The sequence below is a fragment of the Zeus faber genome (assembly GCF_960531495.2).
Source record: "Zeus faber genome assembly, chromosome: 19".
NCBI classification, from domain to species: Eukaryota; Metazoa; Chordata; class Actinopteri; order Zeiformes; family Zeidae; genus Zeus; species Zeus faber.
Window position 1 is genome coordinate 8,406,190 of NC_137206.1, and position 24,754 is coordinate 8,430,943.

General features: G+C 49.8%; 1 protein-coding gene across 1 annotated transcript in view; it reads right to left on the reverse strand.

Annotated features, from left to right (window-relative positions):
- The window catches only part of vav3 (vav guanine nucleotide exchange factor 3), a gene marked incomplete at its 5' end in the record, with an annotated part of 88,991 nt that extends 64,627 nt beyond the window's left edge, over positions 1 to 24,364 (reverse strand). The window contains 2 exons of the mRNA XM_080020271.1: positions 9,571 to 9,687; positions 24,158 to 24,364. Of these exons, the coding sequence (XP_079876397.1) occupies positions 9,571 to 9,687; positions 24,158 to 24,364 (324 nt within the window). The remainder of the gene's footprint in view (positions 1 to 9,570; positions 9,688 to 24,157) is intronic.
- Positions 24,365 to 24,754: the final 390 nt, after the last annotated feature.

Sequence of the window (24,754 nt, forward strand, 5' to 3'; positions counted from 1 at the left end):
TGCGGAACGGACATGGTTTTTCATGTTCCTCATATATTAAATAAATCATTATTAAATATTACATTTGGTAGCTACTTGGAGAAATACACTGTGTAATATTGTAACATATTGTGTAACTATTGCTGCTACTAATCCAACTTGTATTGTAAATGAGTTGACCAAGTAAAGGACTCCTCAGAGAGGGCTCTTTTAAAACTAAAAAAAAACCTTTATTGTAGCTGGCACCGCACACAGAACCACAAATACACAGCAGAAATGATCAGGAACGTTTTTGGTTTTCTTTATTTCCGGCGGACTGGGTGACTGTTTCAAATTGTGTTGAACGAAATGATTCAAACTAGAAATCCATTAACTATGCCTCATTTCATCTAATGTCACATCTGCCGCCATGTTCTAAAAACAAACCTTGCCTCATATGTAAATGAGCATTCAGAGAATTTAGTCATTTTTTTAAAACTCTAACCACAAACTGTCTTTTTACCCAAGCTTTGATAAAAATATACATATATATATATATATATATATGTATACTGTATGTATATTTTTTATCAAAGCTTGGGTAAAAAGACAGTTTGGGGTTAGAGTTATATATATATATATATGTATTATTACTCGCACTCTTGTTTGTTTCCAAACCACCCACCTGATTTCAGCTATAAACAGCTGTTCTCCAGAAACGAGGCTGCTGTTTGGTTTATACCAACGGAGGTTTGCGCAGCTTTTCTTCTTCTTCTTTTTTTTTTTTTAAAGAGTGCAGCGGCTGGAGATCAGCTTTTTGCGCTGCCGACGCTCTGACTGACAGCGCATCCACCCACTCCACCCACCACCGCTGGGAAGCCATGCAGAGGAAAGACCAATCTGCCCCCACCCCTCACCCCCACACTCTCTCTCTCTCTCTCTCTCTCTCCATTCAACCTCTTTACATCTGGAAAAGGGCTCTTCACTGAAACACACACTCTGCTGACTGAGAGGGAGCTTCACTCTCCACTTCAATTACCCATTTTAAATATATATATATATATATATATATATATTTATATATATAACACACACACAAATCCTATTTTGTTTCTCCAGTGGTTCAGGAAAAATGTCTGAAATATGACTGGAGATGCCTCTGGCAGCTCATGAAAGATTAAGAGCCGTGTTTTTTTTCAAATGCTTCCAAGATGGCAAGATGGCTTGTTTTATTCTTGCTGTGTTTTTTTCCCCACTTGTTGAAAATGAAATCCCTCATTCTCTCTCGCTCTCTCCCTCTCTCAGCCTCTCTCTGCGCTCTATCTGAAGCCAGGGGGGGAAAGAAGAGGAGGAGGAGGAGGAGGAGGAGGAGGAGGAAGGGGGTTGGGGGGGGTAGATATGGCGGACTGAGGAGAGAAAAAATTAGAGGAAAAAAAGAAAATAAAAAAAACATGGCCGCATCTCAACACATGGCTGCCCATCTGGAACAGAGCACTCACCGTAGGCAAATGCTGCTCTGAATCCCAATGGGCCCCTCACAGAGCCGTCACCGAGCAGAATGCAGTTAGGGAGGGTTGGGTTGTGGCTTTTTTTTTTTTTTCCGACCGACCCCACTGGACATAATCTCCCTGTGAAACTCAACGTTTTACCTAAAACTGCTCTCAATCAACAGCCGGGGTCTCCCCTCGACACACACACACACGCGCGCACACACACACACCTCCGGGGTAGTTCCAAGCGGTCGCTGTCAAATCTCCGAAAGTAGGGCATCACGGGTGGCGGCGGTAGTTTGGCACACGGGCCTGAAGTGTGATGCGTAGAAGTCTCTGTAGTACTTTGATCTAGTGCCCGGTGAGTAGCCTCACATCTTCCGGCCCACCGGTCCGGGGCTCAGCAGCGGTCTATAATTAAAACGCCGGCGTGTCTCCGGGCAGCCCAGGTAGCCTCCACAGCTCGGCATCTTCCCATCTCGCCACCCCGGGTCCCCGAAGCCGAATCACTGCCGCCCGCGTGGCGTTTGCCAGGTTTATCGCCTTGCACGAGAGATAACGGCCCGTTACGGTCACGGCCAGGGAGAGTGAGAAGAAGCAGAGGGGGAAAGTGTTGGGTTGCCAAATGCAGATATAAAAAAAAAGCAGATGCACAGTTTAATCCGCAAACCATAAAAATAAGAACTCGGAAACAGTCAGTTCTCAGTTCGGCTCACAGGCACGTTCACGCTGTAGATGTTTTGCTACGGGCCCCCGAGGCGGACTACCTGCAGGTTTATGTGGCCCCGCACTCCACGGGGAGGTTGCCTTTGAACTGACGTGGGACAGGGGAGGTTGACTGCGCACGCAGGCACAGACAGACACATAGTGTTTCTCTGTCTCCGTCTAACAGACACATAAAAACTTTGAACCCCCGCACACACTCGGGGCTCGGTCACAGGAGGCACCGGTACTCGACGGGGCCCTCAAAGGGACGGCACGCAGAGAGGGGCCGAGGAATCAAACAGGGGGAAGTCCGACCGCAAGTACGCCCCTCGCCCGCCGCCTCGCTCTCTCCATATTAATGGCTGACTACGGACGCACACACCTATAGTAAACTGCACTCTAATGCCTCCAGTCACACCAGGGGAAGAGATAAAGTGGCCCGTTCCCCCCGCTCTGAAATGCAAGCTCACTGTGGAGTCACGGTGAGTTTCGGGCCATTTCCTCTTCCCATTTCCTGCTTGCTCCCTGGGACCTGAGATGAGTCAGTCCCCCGGGGAGCCTCCCCTACGAGGTCACACCCCAGACACACAAGACGAGTGTGAATTAAAGCGGGATTAACACTCCCGTCCTCGCCACGTATCGAGCTTTTGCAATCTGGGCTCCCCCTTGATGATTTAACTGCCCTCACCGGGACCAGCCGCATGCCCAACTCCCAGAGCAAAAAGAAAAACCACCAGGGGCCACACGGCACCTGAGCTACAAAGCGGGAGCTCAGAAGCCCCGCGGCTTGAGGACGCAACATACAACCCACGCTGATGCTTTCGGCCTCCGGCCTCAAGAGACGCCTCCGCGGCGCGAGAGCGAATCGGCTCCCACGGAGATCAAACGGGCGTCGGCCCCCGTTCAAAGTTTGACAAACGGAAAACACACAGGGAGAGGAGACCGGCCATCTCCCGGCCAGCCGGCAGGCGGCATGGCTGAGGCATGTTGGCCCCCGAGTTGCGTCGCGCTTTCCCCGCCGCGCGCCCTTCCAACGTGGAAGCGCGGACGTGCGCTCGGGTGTTACGCGTTCATGCTCCGACCATTGATATGTGGAGTGCTCTTAGATTCCAGAGGAAGCAGATGTCATGAAGCCGGCCGTATAACGGCAAATTACCGTCCGTATGACGCCTCTGAGTTGTTGGGGTGTATGCATTTACATATCCACTCGCCTACGAAACGCATTCAGAAATGATTGCACCAGCGGAGCGCGACGCCGCTTCCCCCTCGTTTGCGGAAGACTCTTCCGGACTGGAGCGCAGAACAGCCTGTTACGGCGACCGCTGTTCTGCGGCGCCTTGGGATTATACCGCTGCGCGCCGACTGAATTCCCTGAATACATACATGCATTCTGCGAAACCTCGGTCGAGCATCTCCAAACGTGCAGACGCCGCTTTGCTGGGAGAGCTGAAGGCAAAAAGGAAAGGAGTCCAGAACACAGCATGGCGGTGGAGACGACGGCAGAATCCTGACGCGGCGGATAAGCCGCGGGGCAAATCTCCACCGCCGAACCTGAGGAGCATCTGCGAGCAGCCCGACGTGTTTCGCTTTTAGATGTGTCTCGTGACCATCATCGCCCTCCTTTACCGATTTTACCCACAGGCAATCGATGGAAAATTACAAAATCAGTGGAACGAAATCAGCTCATTAATTAGACGACAATCTACCACAATTATGGCTTGAAACGCCCAAGCCGTCCGGCGGTCCCATGAAGTTCTACATTTAGAGGATCTGTCAAAGCACGTGGTGATGTGTGTACCTGCCCCGCTATCGAAAAAGCAGAAGCTGTTCACTGGCTCACATCCCCATTAACAGAATCCGAGGGGAGAAACGAAAGCTTAGACACTGAGGTCCGTCACCCCCCACCCCTGCTTCCGGCACCAAAGTCCGACAGCGGACGTGGTCTCCATCAGACCCCCGACGGGAGCTGACTCTGCTCTGCCGTTCTGCTCGTTCTGCCGACATCTTACCCTCCCTCTCTCCCTTTCTCCCTCTCTCTCTCTCTCTCTCTCTCTCTTCCACACACCGCTTTTTGCGCGAGTCAGTTTTGTATCTTCTGATATTAATCAAGCCCGCTGTGCCCCGCTCCTCCGTGACTCCGCCGCGACAGCCCCTTGTTTTCAAACCCAGAATCCTCTTTCAACTTGGCCCAATTCTGTTCTGCCTTCTCCTGATAAAGAGGAAGCCGTTACCGATTATAAAAATAATACTGCTCACCCCCCGGCGCCTCGGCTGTTAGCACAGACGCGTCAGGTCCTCTCCTGCTTAGGCCTGGGTAACATCTGAAAATGTCCGATACCGACACACGCACCTTTTAATACTTAGCCTTTGGCATAAAAGTGTGGAGTTCTAAGAGCCGGTCCTGGTCAGACCATATCAACATGGTGATGGTAGTGCTGATTTGGTCATTTTCCAGTTAAATGACAGAGGAGTCGTGCCGCCTCGCGTCCTCGTCGCATAATCCCACTTAATGCCCACCGGCGATGTCAAACACAAACATTAACGCTTTGGGGAACAATAAGCCGAGTTTAAGAGAAGCAGCCCTGAGCTGCAGCCGCACAGAGGAGCACCCACAGCTCAGAGTGTCCATTAGCCCTGGACCGTCATCTGATATCTGACCACACGCATCTGCTTAAAAGAGCACTGCTCAAGGGCGTTGGAGGGAGAGAGAGAGACACGGGGGGAACAATAGACATTAGAAAGACAGACAAAAAAAAACTGTGGATGGGTGGGGGCGGGGGGGGGGGGGGTGAAATGGATGGAAGCAGGAGAGGGTGGGGCGGTGGTGCAGTCGGGAAGCCCCATCTGGCCCCTGAGCGAGTTTCCACGGGTTATTCCATCATCGTCAACCGGAGAGGAAGACCATGATCGATACCTGCTCCTCTCCTCTCATCGCCCTCAGCCCTCCCTCTCTCTCCCTCCCTCTCCCTCCTTCCTCATCACTTTCTCTATCCCTCTTCTGAATAGCATCCCCCCCCGCTTATTATTTATGTACGAGGCTGTCAATAGGAGTAATACGAGTGAAGTTATATAGGCCAAGGCTAAAAATAAATGGCATGTGTTGTGCTTTATTGATATTTATGCTCAACGTATTTGTTGAGAACTTATTTGTTCCCGAAACGAGTTTCTGGGAAACTCCAAGAAATACATTTAATACATTTTATATAGCCATGCGGAGGCTATAGGAGGATGTAGAGCCCGCATGTGGTCGTGTGTAAAACAGAAATAGTTGGATACTTAAATACCATCATTTCAGGTTAATTTGCTTTTCCTCCTCACAAAGAAGCGTTGGCTCCTGCGTTCCCGCTTTTGCTTTCCGTTCCTCAACGCGGCTGGGAGCCCTGGTCCCGGCAGCATGTTTCCAGCACCCGCGCCGGTGTCGTCCGCGTGCGCGGTGTGCACTTAGCATAAGGGGAAGCTTCAGCCCGCTTCAAAGGCCAGAGGTGACGAATTGTGCGGGTGGGTCTAAGTGGGTGATAGAGGGGTCACGGGGCAAGGGGGTTCAGTTCAGCCAGATGCATTATGGGTACTGATTGGCTCCTTCAAATCGGACCCCCAGCCCGGCAGTGGGGTTGCATTGTTTGACGTTCACGGCAGAAGGGGCTTTGATGGGAAGTAACTTTCTACACACACTCAGGTCTGTTTTCGAGTGATATCTGACGAATTAAGGTGAAGGTCCCTCGATTTGTATTTCGGGAGAATCCACATCATATCCCCGAGAGCATTCGGGCAGATCACTGCAATTCAGCTAATTGCGTTTCTGACGCACCGCTGTCATCGGAAACGTGATGAATGCCTGTAGATCACTGCAGTCGGAGTTCACAGCGCAGCACATTCCACGAGAATAATTCTTACTCAATAAGTACAGAGTGCACAGCCTCTGTCAGCACGCTGGCGGTCGACTGTTTAAAATCAGATGATATCTCCCGACTGGAAATAGCAATAAACTGGAAGTGAGACCATGCGTCATTCAATCTTTCGCCCAGAATAGTCCGACGATTACATTGTCTATTTTTCCGACACATCGGCCGCCTGTACAGCTTTGATTTGATGGCGAGATAACTGGAAGTCACAACCCGAGACAACGGCCGCGTCCCGCGCACTCACACGTGACGCCTCCCCGACCGCATCTGGCCGCCCCGCTTAGCGACGGCTTAGAGCGTCCTCGGAGTCTTCTCCCCCGAAAACGAGCGTCGCACACTTGTGTGACTGTCAGTGGCAGATACGAGGGGGCTCGAAGGAGAAGCAGCCTCCCCCTCCTTTGGAAAGCTTTCAAAAAAAAAAAAAACACCTTTCTCTCACCCTGTCATGTGTGTGAGTGTGTGGGAGGAGGTTGGGGAGGGGGTGCTTGTTTAAGCCCTGTGAAGCCAGGTCTTCCGTCTCCACACTCCCCCACCACCCACCACCACCTCACCCCCACCCTTTAAATGTGTCTACAAGACAGATGTGCGAACCAGATGTTTTCCTCGTCGGGGAGCCAGGGCTCCGGGCTGTTGTGTGTGTGTGTTTTGTGTTTGTCGCGGTGCGACGCGGGGGCCAAGGGTCCGACTCCGGCAGCCGCACACGGGGCTCTCGGAAGCCCGGATGCCGAACGGAGCCCGACGTCCCGGCGAGGCGCGGCGAACGCCCGAAAGGCTCTTGGTCAGAGGGAGGCGACAAAGTTATCGTCAACCTACGTCGCGCCCCCCACCTCCGTCGGGGGCCAAGACGTGTTCTGAAGATCAACCGCCATCGAATCCTCTGTTTGCAAGCCGCAGGGCCGTGTTCCTTGAGGAGCTCCACAAGTCCTCGGGTGTGGCTCCATAGCTTGGCTCTATTTTTTTAAGAGGCCAAAGACAACGAGAGGTTATCCGCAGGTGAGCGGCGGCTACCCCCACCCTCGCCCTGTTTTCTTGCTCCGTAAGCCTCTCCGTAGAAGCGAGCCGTCCGGAGATCATCGGGCGAGCTCGCTCTGCGCTCTCATTTCAGGGACATTAGATTCCACTCCGCCAACGTGGGATTCCGCCAAAGTGCGTCATCCATAATGGCGCAGACTGATCCAATGGAAATCGATGCAAGAAAATTAAGGGGTCGAATTGCGCGTTGTCACGCTTGAAAATAAACCCCTGTCGTTGGACATTTGAAAGTTAAAGGTTCGGCACCGACGGGGAAATAAGATTCAGACGACGACGAATCAATGTAAAGTAGATTAACTATGATTGGGAATAGGAGTTGGGGGAGACAAAGCCCCATTCTCCCTTTGTCGGTGGAGCCAGCGTCACAAGATCGAAAGCTGAGTTCCATTGACTTTTAGAAGAAGATAAAACATTTGTGTTGCTACACGAGTACAGTAATCCTCTCTCTGCTTCTTTTGGTTCGTTAAAAAGGGGCATTTGCTGGACAGTGCCAGGAAGAAAGGTCTTGTGTCCAAGCCTGAACAGCAGCATGAAGAAATGTACTTTTCATCATGTGTGAAATTTACTTTTCATCGTGTGCCTACAACTTCTTGCAGGCACACGATGTCATATAATATCATACCAGCACTATGATGTAGTCCCAGTCCTCTACAATGTATTTTTGAAAGACTCTGGTTTGGCCATCCATCCATCCATCCATCCATCCATCCATCCATCCATCCATCCAGAGCGGCTGGGGGTTAAAGACTATCCTCACTTACTAGAGGTACGAGGTACAGAGGGTACGCCATAACAGATAAATACACAAACACTCAGTGCTTGAGTAGGCCAGAAATCCTAATGGGTATGTGTTGTGTAAACTTGTCACTTGGTTTTTAAGCTTATTCAATAGTGCGTTGCGATGCCACATAACATGTATTGTAAAATCTCCCCGTCCCACAATATTTTCTTCCGTTCTTTTTTTTGTTTTGTTTGGCAGGGCAAGTAATAGCAAATCTATTTGCATATTCACATTCAAGGAGGTTCTGTTGATGCTGGATGGAGTATGCCTGGAATTGGCTCCATTGCTTGGGAGCGGAACGCGTGAACTCTGCCAGCAGTCCGAACGGCTTTTAATTATAAATGGCTTAATTCATCGGCGTAAGGAGCCCAGTCACAAGTGACTGACAGAATGGAGGGGGGCGTGGATGTATTAACATTTTATAAATGCGAGATACTGCTTTTGCTCTCTCTCTCTATTGAATGGTCTTTCAAATTCAACGCTGGGCGAGAATAGGGATATAGGGTCATTCTCTCTGTGTGAATTTCACTCATAGATACAATTTAACTGGATATAAATGTCAGCGTTTGCACGGCGGTGCAAACCCTGTGGAACCAGCGTCCCGCTTTTGTTTTGTGCTGGTCGCAACAACATTCAAACCCGCGCGTTTGAAATTTTAATGCGCCCTCCCCGCGGTGGCGTGCTTTCGCCAGGTAAGTTTTAGTTTTAGGGGAGGCATCTGCGCCTCACCTTCTCACACGGCGATACGAGCACCAACCCAAACGCGCGCGCACTCACACACACACACACACACACACACACGAAGCGACAGAACGCACCACCCCGATGACTCAGAGGCGCGGCGCGAGGGCGGTGCGAGGGCGGCGGAGGACGGCGTCGCCGCCTCTCATGCTGCGAGGCTGGGATTTCTAATTAAACCTCCCGAGGACTTCCTGCGGGCGACAGCAGGGCCGTCGGAGGGGGCGGCACGGCAGAAAAACAAGAGCGTTCCGACGGAAAGTCAAAGGGATACGAGTGCAGGTTAAAAGTGATCTCACTGGCTGGGCGGTTGGAGCGCATCACCTCAGTACGGCCTCGTCCATAAGCGCCTGACCCCATTTTAAAAGAGGTCCTGTGCCTCGTGGGCCTGCGCCTCTTTTCCGTCCTTTCCCTCGCTCCCAAATCGTGAAAAAAAAAAAAAGAAAACTTGGAGAAAACTCAAAATTTAAGATAATGGCTTCAATGTCTCTCGAGGCTCGGTGTAAATCAAGGACTCACCACATACCATCACAGCCATTAGCCGTCCGGCGGGATCGAGGTTCAAACCATAACAGAGCTCTGTGAATGGACTGATCTTTATTGATGGGACTGCACTAGCAGTCCCATCAAGATCAGTCATTATCATTTAAAGTCATTATCATTTAAATCGGCTGCAACACAGAACAGCTCTTTCTCTTACATTATAAATAACATCCAGAAGTTCCCTAGCGGAGGAAATAGTGCATTAAGGCCCCGGGGACTGCTCTGTTGAGGAAACAAGAATTTCTACAAGCGCGGAAACAGTAATTCTCACCTTCGGAGCCTTTCACATATGGAAGACGACAGGGAATGAAACACATCTATAGGTACACGGACACACGCGTCCACACGTCGTATATGAACACACGGGTGATTACGCTCCGTGTGCTGCAGGGCTTGGTGTCTGGATTTTGCCGCGCCTTACCTTTCCGAAATCCCTGACGTCGAACAGGTCGAAAGCCTCGAACAGCTCGCTTTTCTTCATTCCGAATACGTCGCCGCACGCCGCCAGAAAGGTCCTGATGTTCTTCAAGCACAGGAACTACGACGGGGGGAGGAAAAGACAGAGGCACGGGTCACCTTCACCAGCAAAACAACAACCAGCGAAGGTCACCGTCATCGCTTCATTTCATGTCTGTGGGAAACGGGGGAGTGGGGGGGGGGGGGGGTGAAATACGGCTAACCTTTGAAACATGCCCCGTGATGTCATGCACATGATATCATTTTCATTACTTTGTGTAGTAGCAAAAATCCCACTAAACAAAAAAAGAGCTGTGAGATGCAAAAAATGGTCATTTGTTAAAGCCTTCTTTTGCAACGTTCTGTCGGCTTTCAAGCTCAAATAAGCTGGCTATGCACATAGAGGCCCATTCCAGTCCATTATAATAAATTATTATCTCTTGCATAATACAGCAGCGTCCTCGTCCCCCCCCCCGTTCATTATTTTTGCCCATTTTGGGAGCCCTATTATCTTCCACTTTTTGTGCGGTGACTTGCGATAACAGCCGTGAAATGAACCGCATCTCAGCACGGGAGACTCCGGAAGACTCGCCTGTCTCCAAAGTGTCTTAGCGGTCGGAGCGGAGTGTGGGTTGGTGGGGTGCCGGGGGTCTAATTGCCGGGCCCGGTCCCACTGCGTGCGCACAATCCCATGATCCCAAATTTCTCTGTTTCCAGCGGCGTCAAAAAGGACCCGGTCAGCGGTCTGCCCCGCGTTGGATTTGGCAGCGAAGAAAAGGAAACGTGAGCCCCGTCCGACGGACGATTAGGCAAAGGTGAAAATAATGGAGTCGTCTTTAAAAAGTCCTAACTCTATTCTAGTGCTGCTTGTTTTACAAGTTAAAATACACAAACAATTACGGGCCGTGGAAAATGTAGAGTGATATTGGAAAAAATACATGTTTTCAACAAAATCGTAGTTGCAGCCCAACACACAGAATCAGAACCTGTTGATTCGATCAAGTACTGTACATCTTCATATACAAGGGGTTCGTCTTGGTGATAGCTGCATGCTGTGTGGTGCAAATACATAGCATAGAAAAATATTCCTTAACAGTCAAAAATATATACAATAATATACAGAATATACAAAATGTGCTCTATGCACCAGATAAAGATAATTAAATTTAAAAAAAAGTCTAAGAGCTAAGGGGGGACTGGCAGTATGGAAGTATTGACCCCTATAAATATATTGAATGTATTGATATTCTAATATACTGTAGGTACTCTATTGATAGTATTTAATTGAGTATTGTAGTAGGTATTGCTTGGTATGAATATAAATATAGATGAGTACATTATTATTATCATTATTATTTTTAGGGGTCCAGCCTGAGGCCTGAGACCCTATTGTCATCGTTCAGGGCAAAATGCTCGGAATTTTGAAATCTAAAAACTACCTGGAACACAAACGTACACACAAACAGAGTACGTCTCCTTTTGGAAGCGTGTTGTGACAAACGCTATACATACGCTATATATATTACATACACTATATATACTATATATACTATATACAGGATATACAATATATACACTACATACACTATATACAATATATACACTATATAAACTTTATACACTATATACACTATATACACTATATATATTATATATACCATATACACTTTACACACTATATACACTACATATACTATATAAACTTTATACACTATATACACTATATATATTATATATACTATATATACTATATACACTATATGCACTGTATACACTGTATCTCAACTCATCACCATTCTCAGTCTCGTTCCCACAGTCTGTCAGTATTCACTACACTAGCGTTCGCCATCACCACACCCCCTTACCGTGAAATAACACTATATACACTATATATACTATATATACTATATACACTATATTAACTTTATACACTATATATACCAGCCACGGCCCCTTACCGTGAAATAATACTTCTCCTCGCTCATCGACCAATTCGCTTAATGACCTGGTTGTAGGAACGGAACTTGGTTTATAAGTGAGGAGGCGTCGGAAAAATAGAAGCCGTGCAATGGTAATTCCTCACAGAAATACCACAACGTTTTTCGTATTTCGTGGAAACGTAACTTACTGGAACTGTAATCCAAGGAAAAAAGTAAAAAGATTAATTACAAGTCCAACACGGCACCACCCGTCACTGAGAGTGCAGCTCTATTTCCAAAGACAAACACGGTGAGTTATAACAATGAGAAGTACTGGTTTACAGGCAAACATGGATGGTTATTTTTAAGACAGGAGGGTTGAGCTGTGTAGACATAGTGGTTGCTCTGCTAGACAAGCAACCAGAAGACGACCTACTTGGGGGAGCCCATGCGGCCTTCAACGTAAACTCGGAAAATCATGATGCATTTCAGAGAACCCGGGAATCTGTAAAACGCACCCAACGTGATTAAACTAGACCTGGACCTATAGCTGCCTGTAGCTATATTTATTATTGATATTATTATACAAATTATTGTTGTTAATAATACAAATAAAAAATATTATTTAGATTATTATTAATAATATTATTATTAATAATAATAATAATAATAATAATAATAATAATAATAATAATAATAATAATAATAATAATAATTATGATTAATATTATTATTACTATTATTATTATTATTATTATTATTATAACAATATCTGTAAAACAGTGTGGCCACGGCTAATAACAAAAGGGATAATCTAACACTACAGTGTTTACAGTTTACAGTTATTACACAGTTTGTTGCACAATTTATCACAATTTATCATTATACAAATTAACAACAATCCATCAGATGATGGGCATCATTTACTGAGGTACAAATGTTTCCTGCGTCCTCCACATCCTTTTTTTTTTACCTGTGCTGTCAGCATACTGGGCATAAACTGGGCAGAGTATTTTAATGCCATTGCATCTAGGACAGAGTTAGTCTGCAAGTTGAGTTGAAGTTCTCAACCTGCAATGCAACTCTTTATTCATTCTTAAATCATCGGGAACTGCTGCAACAACTCTGTCCTGTGGACAACATGGAGGATGACAAGAGCACAGTTTTTTGTTGTACAGGACCGCCACCAATCCCCCTCTTTGGAGAACTATTATACCATGTTTGGATCTATAAACAACTGATCACTACTCCAAGAGGGGGAGACATGTACATGGATAAAACATAAACATAGAAACAAACAACAACATGTACACAGAAAAACATCAACATCAAATGACAAAAAACAGAAGTCCAGGAAAACTGGAACAGCAATTGGGCACGTGGCCTCTTCCTGTCATAGTTATGGCAGTAAATGAGGGAGAAAAAGAGAGGGATGTAACCAGGAGGGTGTTGGGGTATGTTCAAAGCAGGTGCTGGTGTGTGCCTGTGATGAGACCGCCTATATATGTGTGTGTGTGTGTGTGTGTGTGTATGTGTGATGTGTGTGCGTGTGAAGTGTCCACTGGTGAGTGTACGGGACTTCCCATTTGGTTCTGGTGTATAAGGTCAGTATTATATCGTAGCGCCTCCAAGCAGCGGAAAAGGCCCTGAAACCCCCCGAGCTCCGCAGCCATACAGACACCCCACGGCCACAGGAAAGCCCCGAGCACCCCGCCCTGCAGCCATAGAAGACCCCCCAGCCCCCAGAGAAGGCAGAAGCCCGCAGAGCAACACCCACGCCTGGCCCCGAGGCGCATACCCAGTCCCAGGGAGCGCCAGAAGACCCCGCACCCCTGAGGTGCACGCATACAACCCACCCCCATGTACAGACACAAGATGCAGCCGCAGGCGCAGAACCTGGGCCGTGGGCGCCAGGGACAGACCGCAGGTCCCGTGGCAACAGACTGACACCCCCCCCCGCTCCGCTGTCAAGCCGGCGAGTGTGTTCAGCGCAGGGCACCTGGATGTCAGCCCCCACCCTGCCAGCGGCAGCAGGCCACCAGATATGTGGGCCCTCCACCATCCGCCAACACCCGGGGCACCCGCCGCAGAGACGCTGGGAAGAAAGCCACGCACAAAGGCCAACAGTCGCACCCAGCACCCCAACCCACACCCACAACAGTAAGTGGCCTCCCAGGGGCCCTGGAAGGCACCTGGCGACGCTCTCTGCAGCCCCGCCAGGTCGCAGCATACCAGAAACCACCCGGTACAAGCCGCCGGGGCTCGAACCCAGCCTGCAGGGGGCCCACCCAGTCGCAAACCACACCCCTACACCAACCCACCCCAGAAAACCCCAGTGCTCAATTTGTGCTGTTGGCAATTGCAGTTAAAATGCGGGGTGTGGGGGTGCAAGTCCTCCAAGCAAGTCGAACCCAAATCACTTGCACCCCTCCTGCCCCGAAGACCCTGGTCTGGTGGAGTGTTGTTCAGAGTAAGATTTGTGCGCGAGTGTACTGTATGTGTTCTAAGCTAATATGAGTGGTATTCAAATTTCAGGCCGGACGAGAAGCACGTCGGGGCAGGAGGGTGACGGGCAAGATAGCAGCCACCTGCCACATCCCCACCCACATAGCTTGCACCCCACCCGTCCCGCAAACCCTAGGCCTATTGTGTGGTGAATGTGCTGAGTATGAGTTTTGGCACTGGGAGAGATAGGCGAACCGCAAGCACATCAATGCAGGGGTCCGCCACATCCTTAAAACCCATAAGCTAATGTATTGAATGGACATAATCAACCAGCTTCTTGCTAATTATTTTCCTGTGGAGACCAAAGTGGAGCTGCGGGGAAGCAGTTGATAATGTTGGCCAACAGAAAGCCTCCAGCGGACATCTGTCAGGACTTCCTGTGGCGGTCGCGGAAAAGAGAAGAAGAGAGGAGGCCGCTGACAGAAATTGTCATGTGGAGGAAAATTATGATTTTGCCACATGACTGTCCTCCTCAGACCTGCACAGCAAACACTCTCCAGGAAATGGAACGAACAAAAAGGCTTTGCTCATGTACTCATAGCGGGGAAAAAAGCGAGTGTGGTGTCTTTTCATGCTCATATCAGCTGTCTTAGCTGTCCTGTGCTGAATGAAAAGTGAGACTTCATGTGAATGATGAGACGTTCAGCGATAGCGTTGTGAAGATCAGGGTCTTTATTACAGTGTCATGTTAACACTCTCATATTCCGAGTGAGAGGCACTTTGACCTCCAAGTGACCTCCAAATGAATGTGCAGTTTGACCGGCTGGTATTGGCACAGACCCAAATGTTCTGCGAAGACAACGGGATCTTGCAAGACAAACTCTGAGACAGTAGACTAAACAGCTTGGTAAAAATGTACTATCTCGGTTGGATTGTTACCGCTGCATTGTTCGGGCTACAATGTTTCAAAAAACAGCTGACTATTTGACTCTGGTAAACAATGTCAGTTCCTCGTTGATGACCTGACACTTGATTTCTTCTGCTGGTTCCTCTTCTTCTGCTTCTTCTTCTTCTCACCCTTCTTCTTCTTCATCGGAGACTTGGCTAACAGACAGTGTTCATAGGAAGTGGTTTGTATCATCAGTTTCCTGTTTCTTAAGCTGCTCGTTACGCTCTCCCTGTCTTCGAGGTCTGTTGCGCGAGCCCTAACCCTTAAAGTAAATGCAATTGGACAACCAGCAGCCCAATATTATTCAGACACCGGTGCACAGCTCTCGAAACCCAGCGAATTGTTGGGTTTCAGAATGTTCCCCTGTTCTTAAGGAACACCCTCATGCATCCTCCTCCACCCTCATGCTCCAGAGCGAGATCGCATTTGTCTGCATAGTGCGTATGCATGCATCAAATATGAAATGTCTCTCATCTCCAATTGCATTAGGCTTCACAGTTGGCTTCACCAGAGAAAGAGAGAGAGAGGAAGAGAGAGAGAGGCCGGCAGCCAAAAAACCCTCCAAAGATAAGAGTGGGGTGTAGAGCAAACAGGCGCAAGCGGACAACCAGCGAAATATATTGAATGTTTACACTTTCACGCATCGCGTTCTTTTATCAGACAAGCACATCTTGTAGTCGGGGGCCCGGAGTCTCCAGAGTGTCCCAAGGGACCCGAGCAAATTATCTGAGGGAAGCAGCTTGACAGGACATGTGAGAGGAGGAAAAAAAACAAAAAAAAAAAACATTGTTGCGTTCGGCTGGAGACAGAGACAGCGAAAGAAAGTATTACCGAACATGTACGAGTGCCAGACGGGCGGTGAGTGTTGAGCAAGGGGCTCTTTACTTGCATGGAGTATCATACAGAACCCCAGGGGCTCATGATGCGATGGGCCCCAATTGCATAGTGTGATTGCAGGTGTTGCAGGTGCACATGCGTTGCCTGCGAGCAACTGCGTGTCAATTCCATCAAATTGTGCAGCCGGCATACAGGGTTTTCCTCCAAACACATACCCTCTTAACTGTGTGTTTGAGAACGTCCACAAACGCGGGGATTTGGAGGGCTTCCAGATTGCATCAGCGGCCATTGACTCGGTATTGAGCTACGTGGATGGTTAACACAAATCAGGGACCGTCCTCAGAGGATGGAGCCCCTCACCTTACACCAGCTCCGATTACGTCAGGTTATATCTTCAGCTATTGCTGAAGATATACCCAAAGAAGAAAAATAATATATATAGTATATGCTTTGGTTCCACAATGAGGATCCGCTTATGTGTTCCGCAATACAAGCCAAAGCTCCATAGCAACAAGCAGGAGCATTTCATGCCCAACCCCCCCACTCCCACCCCCACCCCCCCCACCCCCACCCCACCCCGCCCCCCAACCCCCGCCTCCATGTGTATTGTTGTACTTAATGAAATTCTGTCCTCGTTCACTCTTATATATACGTGCTGAAAGACAGCCGGAGCGAGGCTGTCCTCTTGCTTTATGCCATGTGTGCGTCAATTAATGGCAATCAAATGGCAGTTTCTCACAGAGCAAATCAGCAGTCAATACAAAGAATCTAATTTGGATGAGTTAAAAAGCTTTCTAAAAACCCACTGAATCTGATATGAATACTGAATGCTCTGCGGGGAAGACAAAGGGTAACGGAGGCAAAAGGAGAGACAGGGATAAGGGAACAACTCCCCCTTTCTAACAGTCAGTCAATGAGGGAGATATGCTCGTGTGTCAAGAGGGTCAAAGGCTAACAAGGGAGGAGAGCGTTCAGAGTCCCCGAGCACACAATAGTAATTCAGTGTCGCGTCTCGTTGTATTATTATATCGTATGACCGGGCGGCTCCCCTCTCAGCCAGTCATCTTGGCCGGGACCGGATCTAGGAAACTGGTTCTCTGGCCCAGTGAGCTCCAGCACCAATAGGCCAAACCCGCCAGGGTAGCCAAGGTGGGCGACCGACCGGCCAACTCTGGATAACTGTGCCCACTGTGCTCACCAACTGCGACCGATCCGGCTGACCGGTGTCAGCAAGGGCATTCAGGAATTCAGGACTAAACACTCTGACCAAACGTTGCCTCCTGCAATGGTCATTCACCCAGGAAAGTGAAGGGTGCCAAGCCCTTAAGTGACCTGCAGTTCATGGCCAAGATTTGCCGACCGCTATGATTTTTCATTCTTCTGTCGGTAAAAGATTGTTCCCTTTTCTTGGTTAGACAAGATCGTTTCACAGCATTACTACAAGTCGACACCGATGACCGAGGTCACGATCGATGCGCGCAAAATACGCCTGGCGTTGTACAGGCCAATCAAAAGAAAATGGGGTCATATCACATCACGTGAGACGTCAGACCTCTGATCCTCTGTGTCACCAGGAAATGGAAGTCCAAGGTCGGGGCGTAGGCGAAGATGTTGCTGACTCTAAAAGAAACAGATGTGCTTCTTTTTCCCTCTCTCTCTCGCTCCCTCTCTCTCTCTCTCTCTCTCTCTCTCTCTCTCTCTCTCTCTCTCTCTCACGGGTTTGGAGGCACGGGGGTGTTTGAGGAGAGCAGGGGCAAACGTTCTAGAGCAAATCCAAGCTAATGTACTCCCATTATCTCATTCAGTAACATACGCAGTAGTGCTAGTTGACTCCATGTCAAGCGCCTCTGTGTAACACAATAGTTTTTACTTGGTCTTTGAGCAATGAAAGGCTGTTTTAATTTTCGCGAGGTGCTTTGAGCGAGTGGGACAGAAAGAGATCTCAAATTCTGCCGAGATGGGCTCCCTTCATTCCGTACAATAAAACCCATCAGCCAACACAATTCCATCCCGTTATTTATGACAGATAAGTACCCTGCCTGGGAGCGTTTGGCAGCCCGTGCAAATATCCCTGCCATGGCCGACAATGAAGTTTAATCCAATTGAGAGTTTCCCATTGCGTCTCATTTGCCGCCATGTATGGCCCGAGGTAAAAGAGAGGGATGGAAACGTGGCCAGAACCCCCCCGCCCCCCCCCCCCTCGCCTCCTCCACCTCCCTTCACCCCAAACCACCACACACACACACACACACACACACACAACAACCACACACACACACACACACACACACACACACACACACACACGACCACTCTTCGTAACAATATCCCCCAAAAAAAACAAGTGGCTCTGTTGGCATTTTCCATTAAATGCCCGGCTTTAACCCCGTGGCCCCCGCACACTCAGAGCGTACTCCATCCTCCACACGATAAAGGAATCAAATTAGCTTTACACGCCGTAGTGTGTGATGCGTAGCCACCCCCGCCCACCTCCATCAGAGTGGACAGCGTATGACTGACATTAAAGAAAGGGCTGGGGTTGCACTATCGGGAAGCGAACACCTGTTGGACGAAAAGCCGGCTTTTTTGGTGGGGTGGCGGCGGGGGCTGTAAAGGGCATGACAATCCTTCACTGTTTTTTCGGCGCGGTGGATGCACCCATGCTCGAACCAGCTCACTCATAGAACTGACGCACACACACACACACACACACACACGCAGGCAGACAGACAGACAGACAAGCAGCAAACACAAGCATGCGTCGTCCTACTGGAGCGTGAATGCTGAACAGACAGCTGGCCCTGCCTCCACTGTTCCCTCTCTTCCGCCCACCAGCCCTGATTCGCTCGCTCTGAAAGCCTGTTGTAAAAAGAGTGTGAACGATGTTCCAGCTGTGATAGGTGAGTGCCTGACCTATGTGTGTGTGTGTGTGTGTGTGTGTGCGTGCGGGCGGACGTGTGCGTGCGTGCGTGCGGGCGTGCGTGCGTGCGTGCGTGCGTGTGCGTATGTGTGCGTGTGTGTGTGCGAGGATAGGGAGCACAAAAAGGGTGTCTTTAGCATTTCCCCCTCCATCTCCATTACACAAATAAGGACGTTCACGTTTCCATAGACAAGACCCATCCATCATCTGGTGGCCTCCTAAAAAAAAACCCCACCCCACCCCCCGGTGAGGGAGCACAGGATGCATTATACATATAATCTCGGCAACAACAAAAGCGAGAGAGGGTCATTAAGCTGGACCTTCTAAGCCAGTCTACAGTAGCAGCACGTGTGTATGTATGTGTGTGTGTGTGTGTGTGTGTGTGTCCGTGTGTGTGTGTGTGTGTGTGTGTGCGCGCGCGCGTGTACAGTGAATGGTACACAACCCTCAGATACTGTTGCGTCTATTCATAGCTCACTACGGCACGGTCGGCATGCTTCCTGTTCAGCAGATCTGTCGGTAAAGGTTGCCGACGCCGCCGTGGCTTCTAGCCACGGGCGAGAGCTCTCGTCCACAATCACGGACGGACGTAGAACCCCCAAACGCTGGAATCACTCCAGCAAGACATCCGCAAAAGAAAAGGGCAAAACCGCTGATTCCGCTCGGATTCAACCCGGGAGCCGTCGGCACTATCATTTATTTTTTTGATTTTGATCCGCTGACGCCGTCCTGTCCCCCTTTGACCAGGAGGGAATTCAAATGATAAAAATGATAAAAAGGGTCCTTTGCCGGTGAATTGGACTTAAAGCGTTTACAGAGCGAGTGCCCGGTCGGTGCAGCTGTGATTAAACTAAGGATCACCAGTAGATATCAATAACGGAATAAACATTGATCAGGGGTGCAGTCTCCACTGCTAAGCGCCTCTTAACACGATCAGCATTAAACATTATCCATGCACCAGAAGTCCAGCCCTTTGCCAATCATGCACTGGATGAGGCTGTTACCTTGGTGACGGAGGTCAGCGGTGCTGTGTGCTATATGCTGTATGTGTGTGTGTGTGTGTGTGTGTGTGGGGGGGGGGGTTCTTTCGTGTTGCAGTACCACAGCCTCGTCCTTCCTGCGTTTGCAACGTCCCTGCGAAGGGCGCGCCTCGCCGCCACGACATCGCTGAGCAAATCCACGTTAACCTCATTGGCCCGCGTTGGGAGTTTTAAACGAGACGCATCGCTGCGTTGAACCGATGCGTCGGCTGTGGCTGCATTCCCTTGAGGGGAGGGTTTTTTTTTTTGTATTTTTTTGGCGGCTCTTCGACAGGCGCAATCCCATTTCCTAATGAGTCCACGGGAGAGACTAAGAGAAAATGATATTATTGATTCCTCCATCCACACGAAATCCGTCAGAAAGCTGACCTCCGCCTGCAGAGCTCAGGTTGCACTCCATCACAGAGTACCGGCCTGACACTCAACTCAATTTTCAGCTGAACAGTTGTTTGACCTTGGAGGGTGGAGAGCATGTTGTGCAGGGATTCCTCTTACGCGTTACATGCTGGAGACCAGGGGGGCTTTCATCTGGATAGGAAAGCGCCCGTACGACACCGCCATCTTTAAAATAAGCGCCACGCCTAAAAATGTACAGAGAGCCAACGTCTTCACCTCCACCGCGACCACCACTTTCAAAGCTCTGGAGCTGTGATATAAGAAAGTTGTGTTGAGTCTTGATGAGGTCATGCAAAGACTTTTGACGGACGTCACCGAAAGGGAGTGCTTTATGATCAAGACGACTTCCTGTCCGTCAACATAGAAGCTCTGCAAGGGCACCGGTCCAACAGAGTCCAGCAGAATTCCTGTCCTTTGAAATCCTCAAACAAACAACGTGTCGGTTCTCTTGTTCATTTTTCGCGATTTGCGCCCTGTAACGAAGGCGTGTCGCAAGCGACCATTCATCGATTCGAACAGCTCAGGACCCTGAAGCTTCCTCTACGTGTTCCACTAAGCGACCGGCGCTCTGAGGCACAGAGGAAGGTTCTCGCGCCACTGGCTTTGACATCACGGTCACTCCGGCCCAGGCTTTGACAGGGGGCCATGTTTAGTTTCAGTTCCTTCCTCTATTCCGTTTCCTGTGTACGTGCGTGTGTGTGCGTGTGTGCGTGCGTGCGCGTGTGTGTGTGTGGCGTGCGTGTGTGTGTGTGTGTGTGTGTGTGTGTGTGTGTGTGTGCGTGCGTGTGCGCGTCTGGTGTGTGTGTGCGTGTGTGTCGATGTGAAAGCTTAATAACAGCCTTGTTGAGGTTCAGACCAGCTGTGCTTTTCCACAAACTATCCATCGGCATAATCTTACAAAACTACTTACAGTATATGATAAAAATACATGGACTGGATATGTGGAATTTTTTTTCGCAACAGGCACAAAGGAGAAACGCGGCCAAGCGGCGGTCGACCGTCGTCTAGACGCCGTAATTGGTTCATTACAGCCCTGTAAAAACGACGATCAAAGAGGGGCGCTAATTCTCGCCTTCAAACGGCCTCGCGTCGACAACGCCGATTAGGCGATTTTACGCGGGCGGACGCGCAGAGTACACACGCGCTCAGACACCGGGGATTGGCCGTCCAAACTTTACTCATTCGGGTCACATCTGTCGTCACCTTTCGTCATAACGGTAGCTGTTGCGGCGCGGGCCATTTCTCGCCTCTTCTTCTTCTTAAAAAAAAAAAAAAAAGTGCTTCTCCCCCTGCGGTGCTCACAGCCCCGAGTGTCTTCACGGCGAACGCAACTGACTCATGTATCGAGGTTCCTAGTTTCTGGAACTTGCCCGAATTTCTAAGGTTCACTGGAACCTTCCTACAGTCACGTAAGCTTCCACGTGCGACACGTACAGTGAGAGCCTCGTCCGCCTCCTCAGCCTCCGTCAGTGCGAAACGCTTCCAATTCGCACAGCTCCAGCGCCGCCATAGCGGAACACAACCCTCCGGTGAACCCCCCTCCGCCCGACTCGCTGTCCTGGGACAGTCATCCACGGGGGCCAGACGGGGTCTTTGTTGGCCCACTCCCACACACACACACACACACGCGGGATCTCCACCCCCACCTCTCTCCCCTTGGCTGCCTTTGTCTCTCCGTCTCAGAGGTCCCCCGGGTGAGGCCGCGTCGGCGTCCCCCGGGGTTCGATCGGCCAATGATAAGACGGTATCTCCCCGGCTCTCATGAATTATGCAGGGCGCTGTGACAGGCGACCCCGCCCCTCATTTATGTCGATTTCGCATCTGCATAAAGAGGTGGAAAGTTGTCGGGCCGCGTGCAATTTAATGCGCCGTTTGAATTGACGTTCACCGCGAGCGCCGCGCCCAGGGAGATAGCGGTGACGCTCGTGATCTGGCGGCCGCGGTTGCTAAGTAGGTTACGGAGGAAAAAAATCATTTGGACTGTAATTACAATCGGTGCGCCGTGTTTGGTCTCTGCCTGCTGTGAGGAAGCGTTATGGTTCACGCTGGTCCTTGCCTGCACGCTTATACACGCTGTCCCATCTGCGAGCTCCGTGCACGCCTCGCCACCTGCTCCCGTGGGCGCAAACATCATGGAGTGGCCGTTCAAATGTAGCGTCTTCACTACATCACAGTGTGACTGAGGCAGCCGACCGTGCACATAACAAGTCCGTAACTATAAATAACATAGTGTGAGCCCAGCCAGGCACTGGGGCTAACTATGGTACATCCACTCTGCACACATCCAGGCTCCTGTGTGTGTGTGTGTGCGTGTGTGTGTGTGTGTGTGCGTGTATGTGTGTGTGTATGCGTGCGTGTGATCACATGCTGCCCAATAACCATTTCCCTTTATTGATAACTGCAACCATTGGCGTGGTCCCCTGACGGTAACTGGACCAATCGGTTTCTCCCCCTCACGGCGACAACGTACAATTTTTTATTTTTTTGGATACCTCCCGGAAAATAGATCCTTTGTCGATTTAACCGTGGGAGCCGAAAGCTGTAAAAAAGAACACCACGGGCATTATCGCCGACGCTTCACGCTCATTTAAATGGCCCACTTGACCTGTGGGGTTCCCGTCGGACAATGGGGACACAATTGGATTGTGGAGCAGCTGTAAAAGCATATCGTATTGACCGTGCCTGTTGTGTCACTGACCCCGGAGTGCCTTTTTTTCCAGGAAAAAGGGGGCCGATATCCTTCTCCATCAGCCGAGCCGCGGGCCAGCAGAGTGAGACACACAAAACTTATTCATGGGTTTTGGTACGACAGCGCGGCACCCATCCGGAGCCACGCAGGCTGTGTGTTGGTCTAGGCGTGTGTGAGTGAATGTTATTGTCCGGTTCTCCCAGGCAGGTCTGCAGGCCCAGTAGGTGTGTGTGTGTTTGTGTGTGTGTGTGTCTGAGTGTGTGTGTGTGTGTGTGTGTGTGTACATGTGTGTGTGTGTGTGTGTGTTGTCACAGAGCCAGGACCCAGATTTACTGTTATGAAGGAGAATTTTAATCTGGCCAGGCCGTGACACTCTCTCTCGTGGAGCAGATGGTGTCCGGGACAGCCACATGGCCTCAGCTATCTATCTATCTGTCTATCTGTCTATCTGTCTATCTGTCTATCTGTCTATCTGTCTGTCTGTCTGTCTGTCTGTCTGTCTGTCTATCTATCTATCTATCTATCTATCTATCTATCTATCTATCTATCTATCTATCTATCTATCTGTCTGTCTGTCTGTCTGTCTGTCTGTCTGTCTGTCTGTCTGTCTGTCTGTCTGTCTGTCTGTCTGTCTGTCTGTCTGTCTGTCTATATATCTATCTATCTATCTATCTATCTATCTATCTATCTATCTATCTATCTGTCTATCTATCACCACACACACTCGCACACACACACATAGGAGTATAGGCGGTTTATAGGGCCATCTAGAAAAAGCTTTAAAAACAACATTATTGGCGTCGTGTAGACTTAAAACAGCACACAGAAAAAGTTGCGAGAGTGACTTCAGGAGATGCATTTCCAAATAAAATGTTTTACATTTTGAAACAGCATTAAAGGTACGCACACGAACACGTATAGGTGTTTTATGGAGAAATCTAGAAAAATCTTCATGAACAAGATGAATGCTGTGAGTGTGCTGCGGACCGAAAACCGCACTTTTAACATTTTAAGAGACGCATGAACAAATGTTCGAAATGTGTACACACGATTATGACATCACTTGGTGACATTATGACACAAAATTACGACGACACAATTATTTGACTAACGATGGGGACACTGCATGTGCTCTGACGCTCCCAACGTCCATTTCACCGCAGGTGCGCTGCCCTTGTAAGCCGCGCACACGCACACGCCTCCGGCATCACCTGTAGAGGGCGGAGCAGGGGAGCGCCGCGCCGGGATGAGGGCTCTCCGTGTGGACCGAGACACTCGGGGGTCTCCTCGCTCAAAGTTTTCAAACTGGCGGTGCCCACCCTCGCCCCCCCTTCCCCTCCCTTCCCCGGTCGTTTACCTGTGACATCTGCGGCCGCAGGTTGATCTCCTTCAGGTTGATGGTGTGGGGCCGCAGGGTGTTGAGCAGCTGGCACAGCAGCACCCCGTCCCGCAGGGTTTGCGCCAGGTCGAAGACCTGCGCGCACTCCCACGTCACCCGGTGGTTCGCTGGAAGCACCTTGCGGTGGATCAGCCACAGCGCGCACTGCCGCCAGTACTCCATCATAGTCAGTCCGATCCAATTCTATATATGTGTATATCTCTATATATATATATATATATATATTGGGGTGGATATACGGAAAGACACAGAGCGAGGGACGGTCTTCGGTGGGGATTTAAAAGGTGTCCATCGCTCGATCCGCCGCAGAAAACAGCCCGGGAGGTGCGGAGAAAACGGGTGAAGCCGCCTTCACCAGTTCGGCGAACGAATGGATCCCAGGATGACAGTCCAGTACAGAGTGCGCTCCCTCCCTCCTCCCTCCTCCCCCCCCCCTCTCTCTCTCTCTATCTCCTTCCCCCCTCTCTCTCTCTTCCTAGCCCTCCTCCCTCTCCCTCTCTTTCTCTCTCTCTATCTCCTCCCTCCTCCCCCCCCCCTCTCTCTCTCTCTATCTCC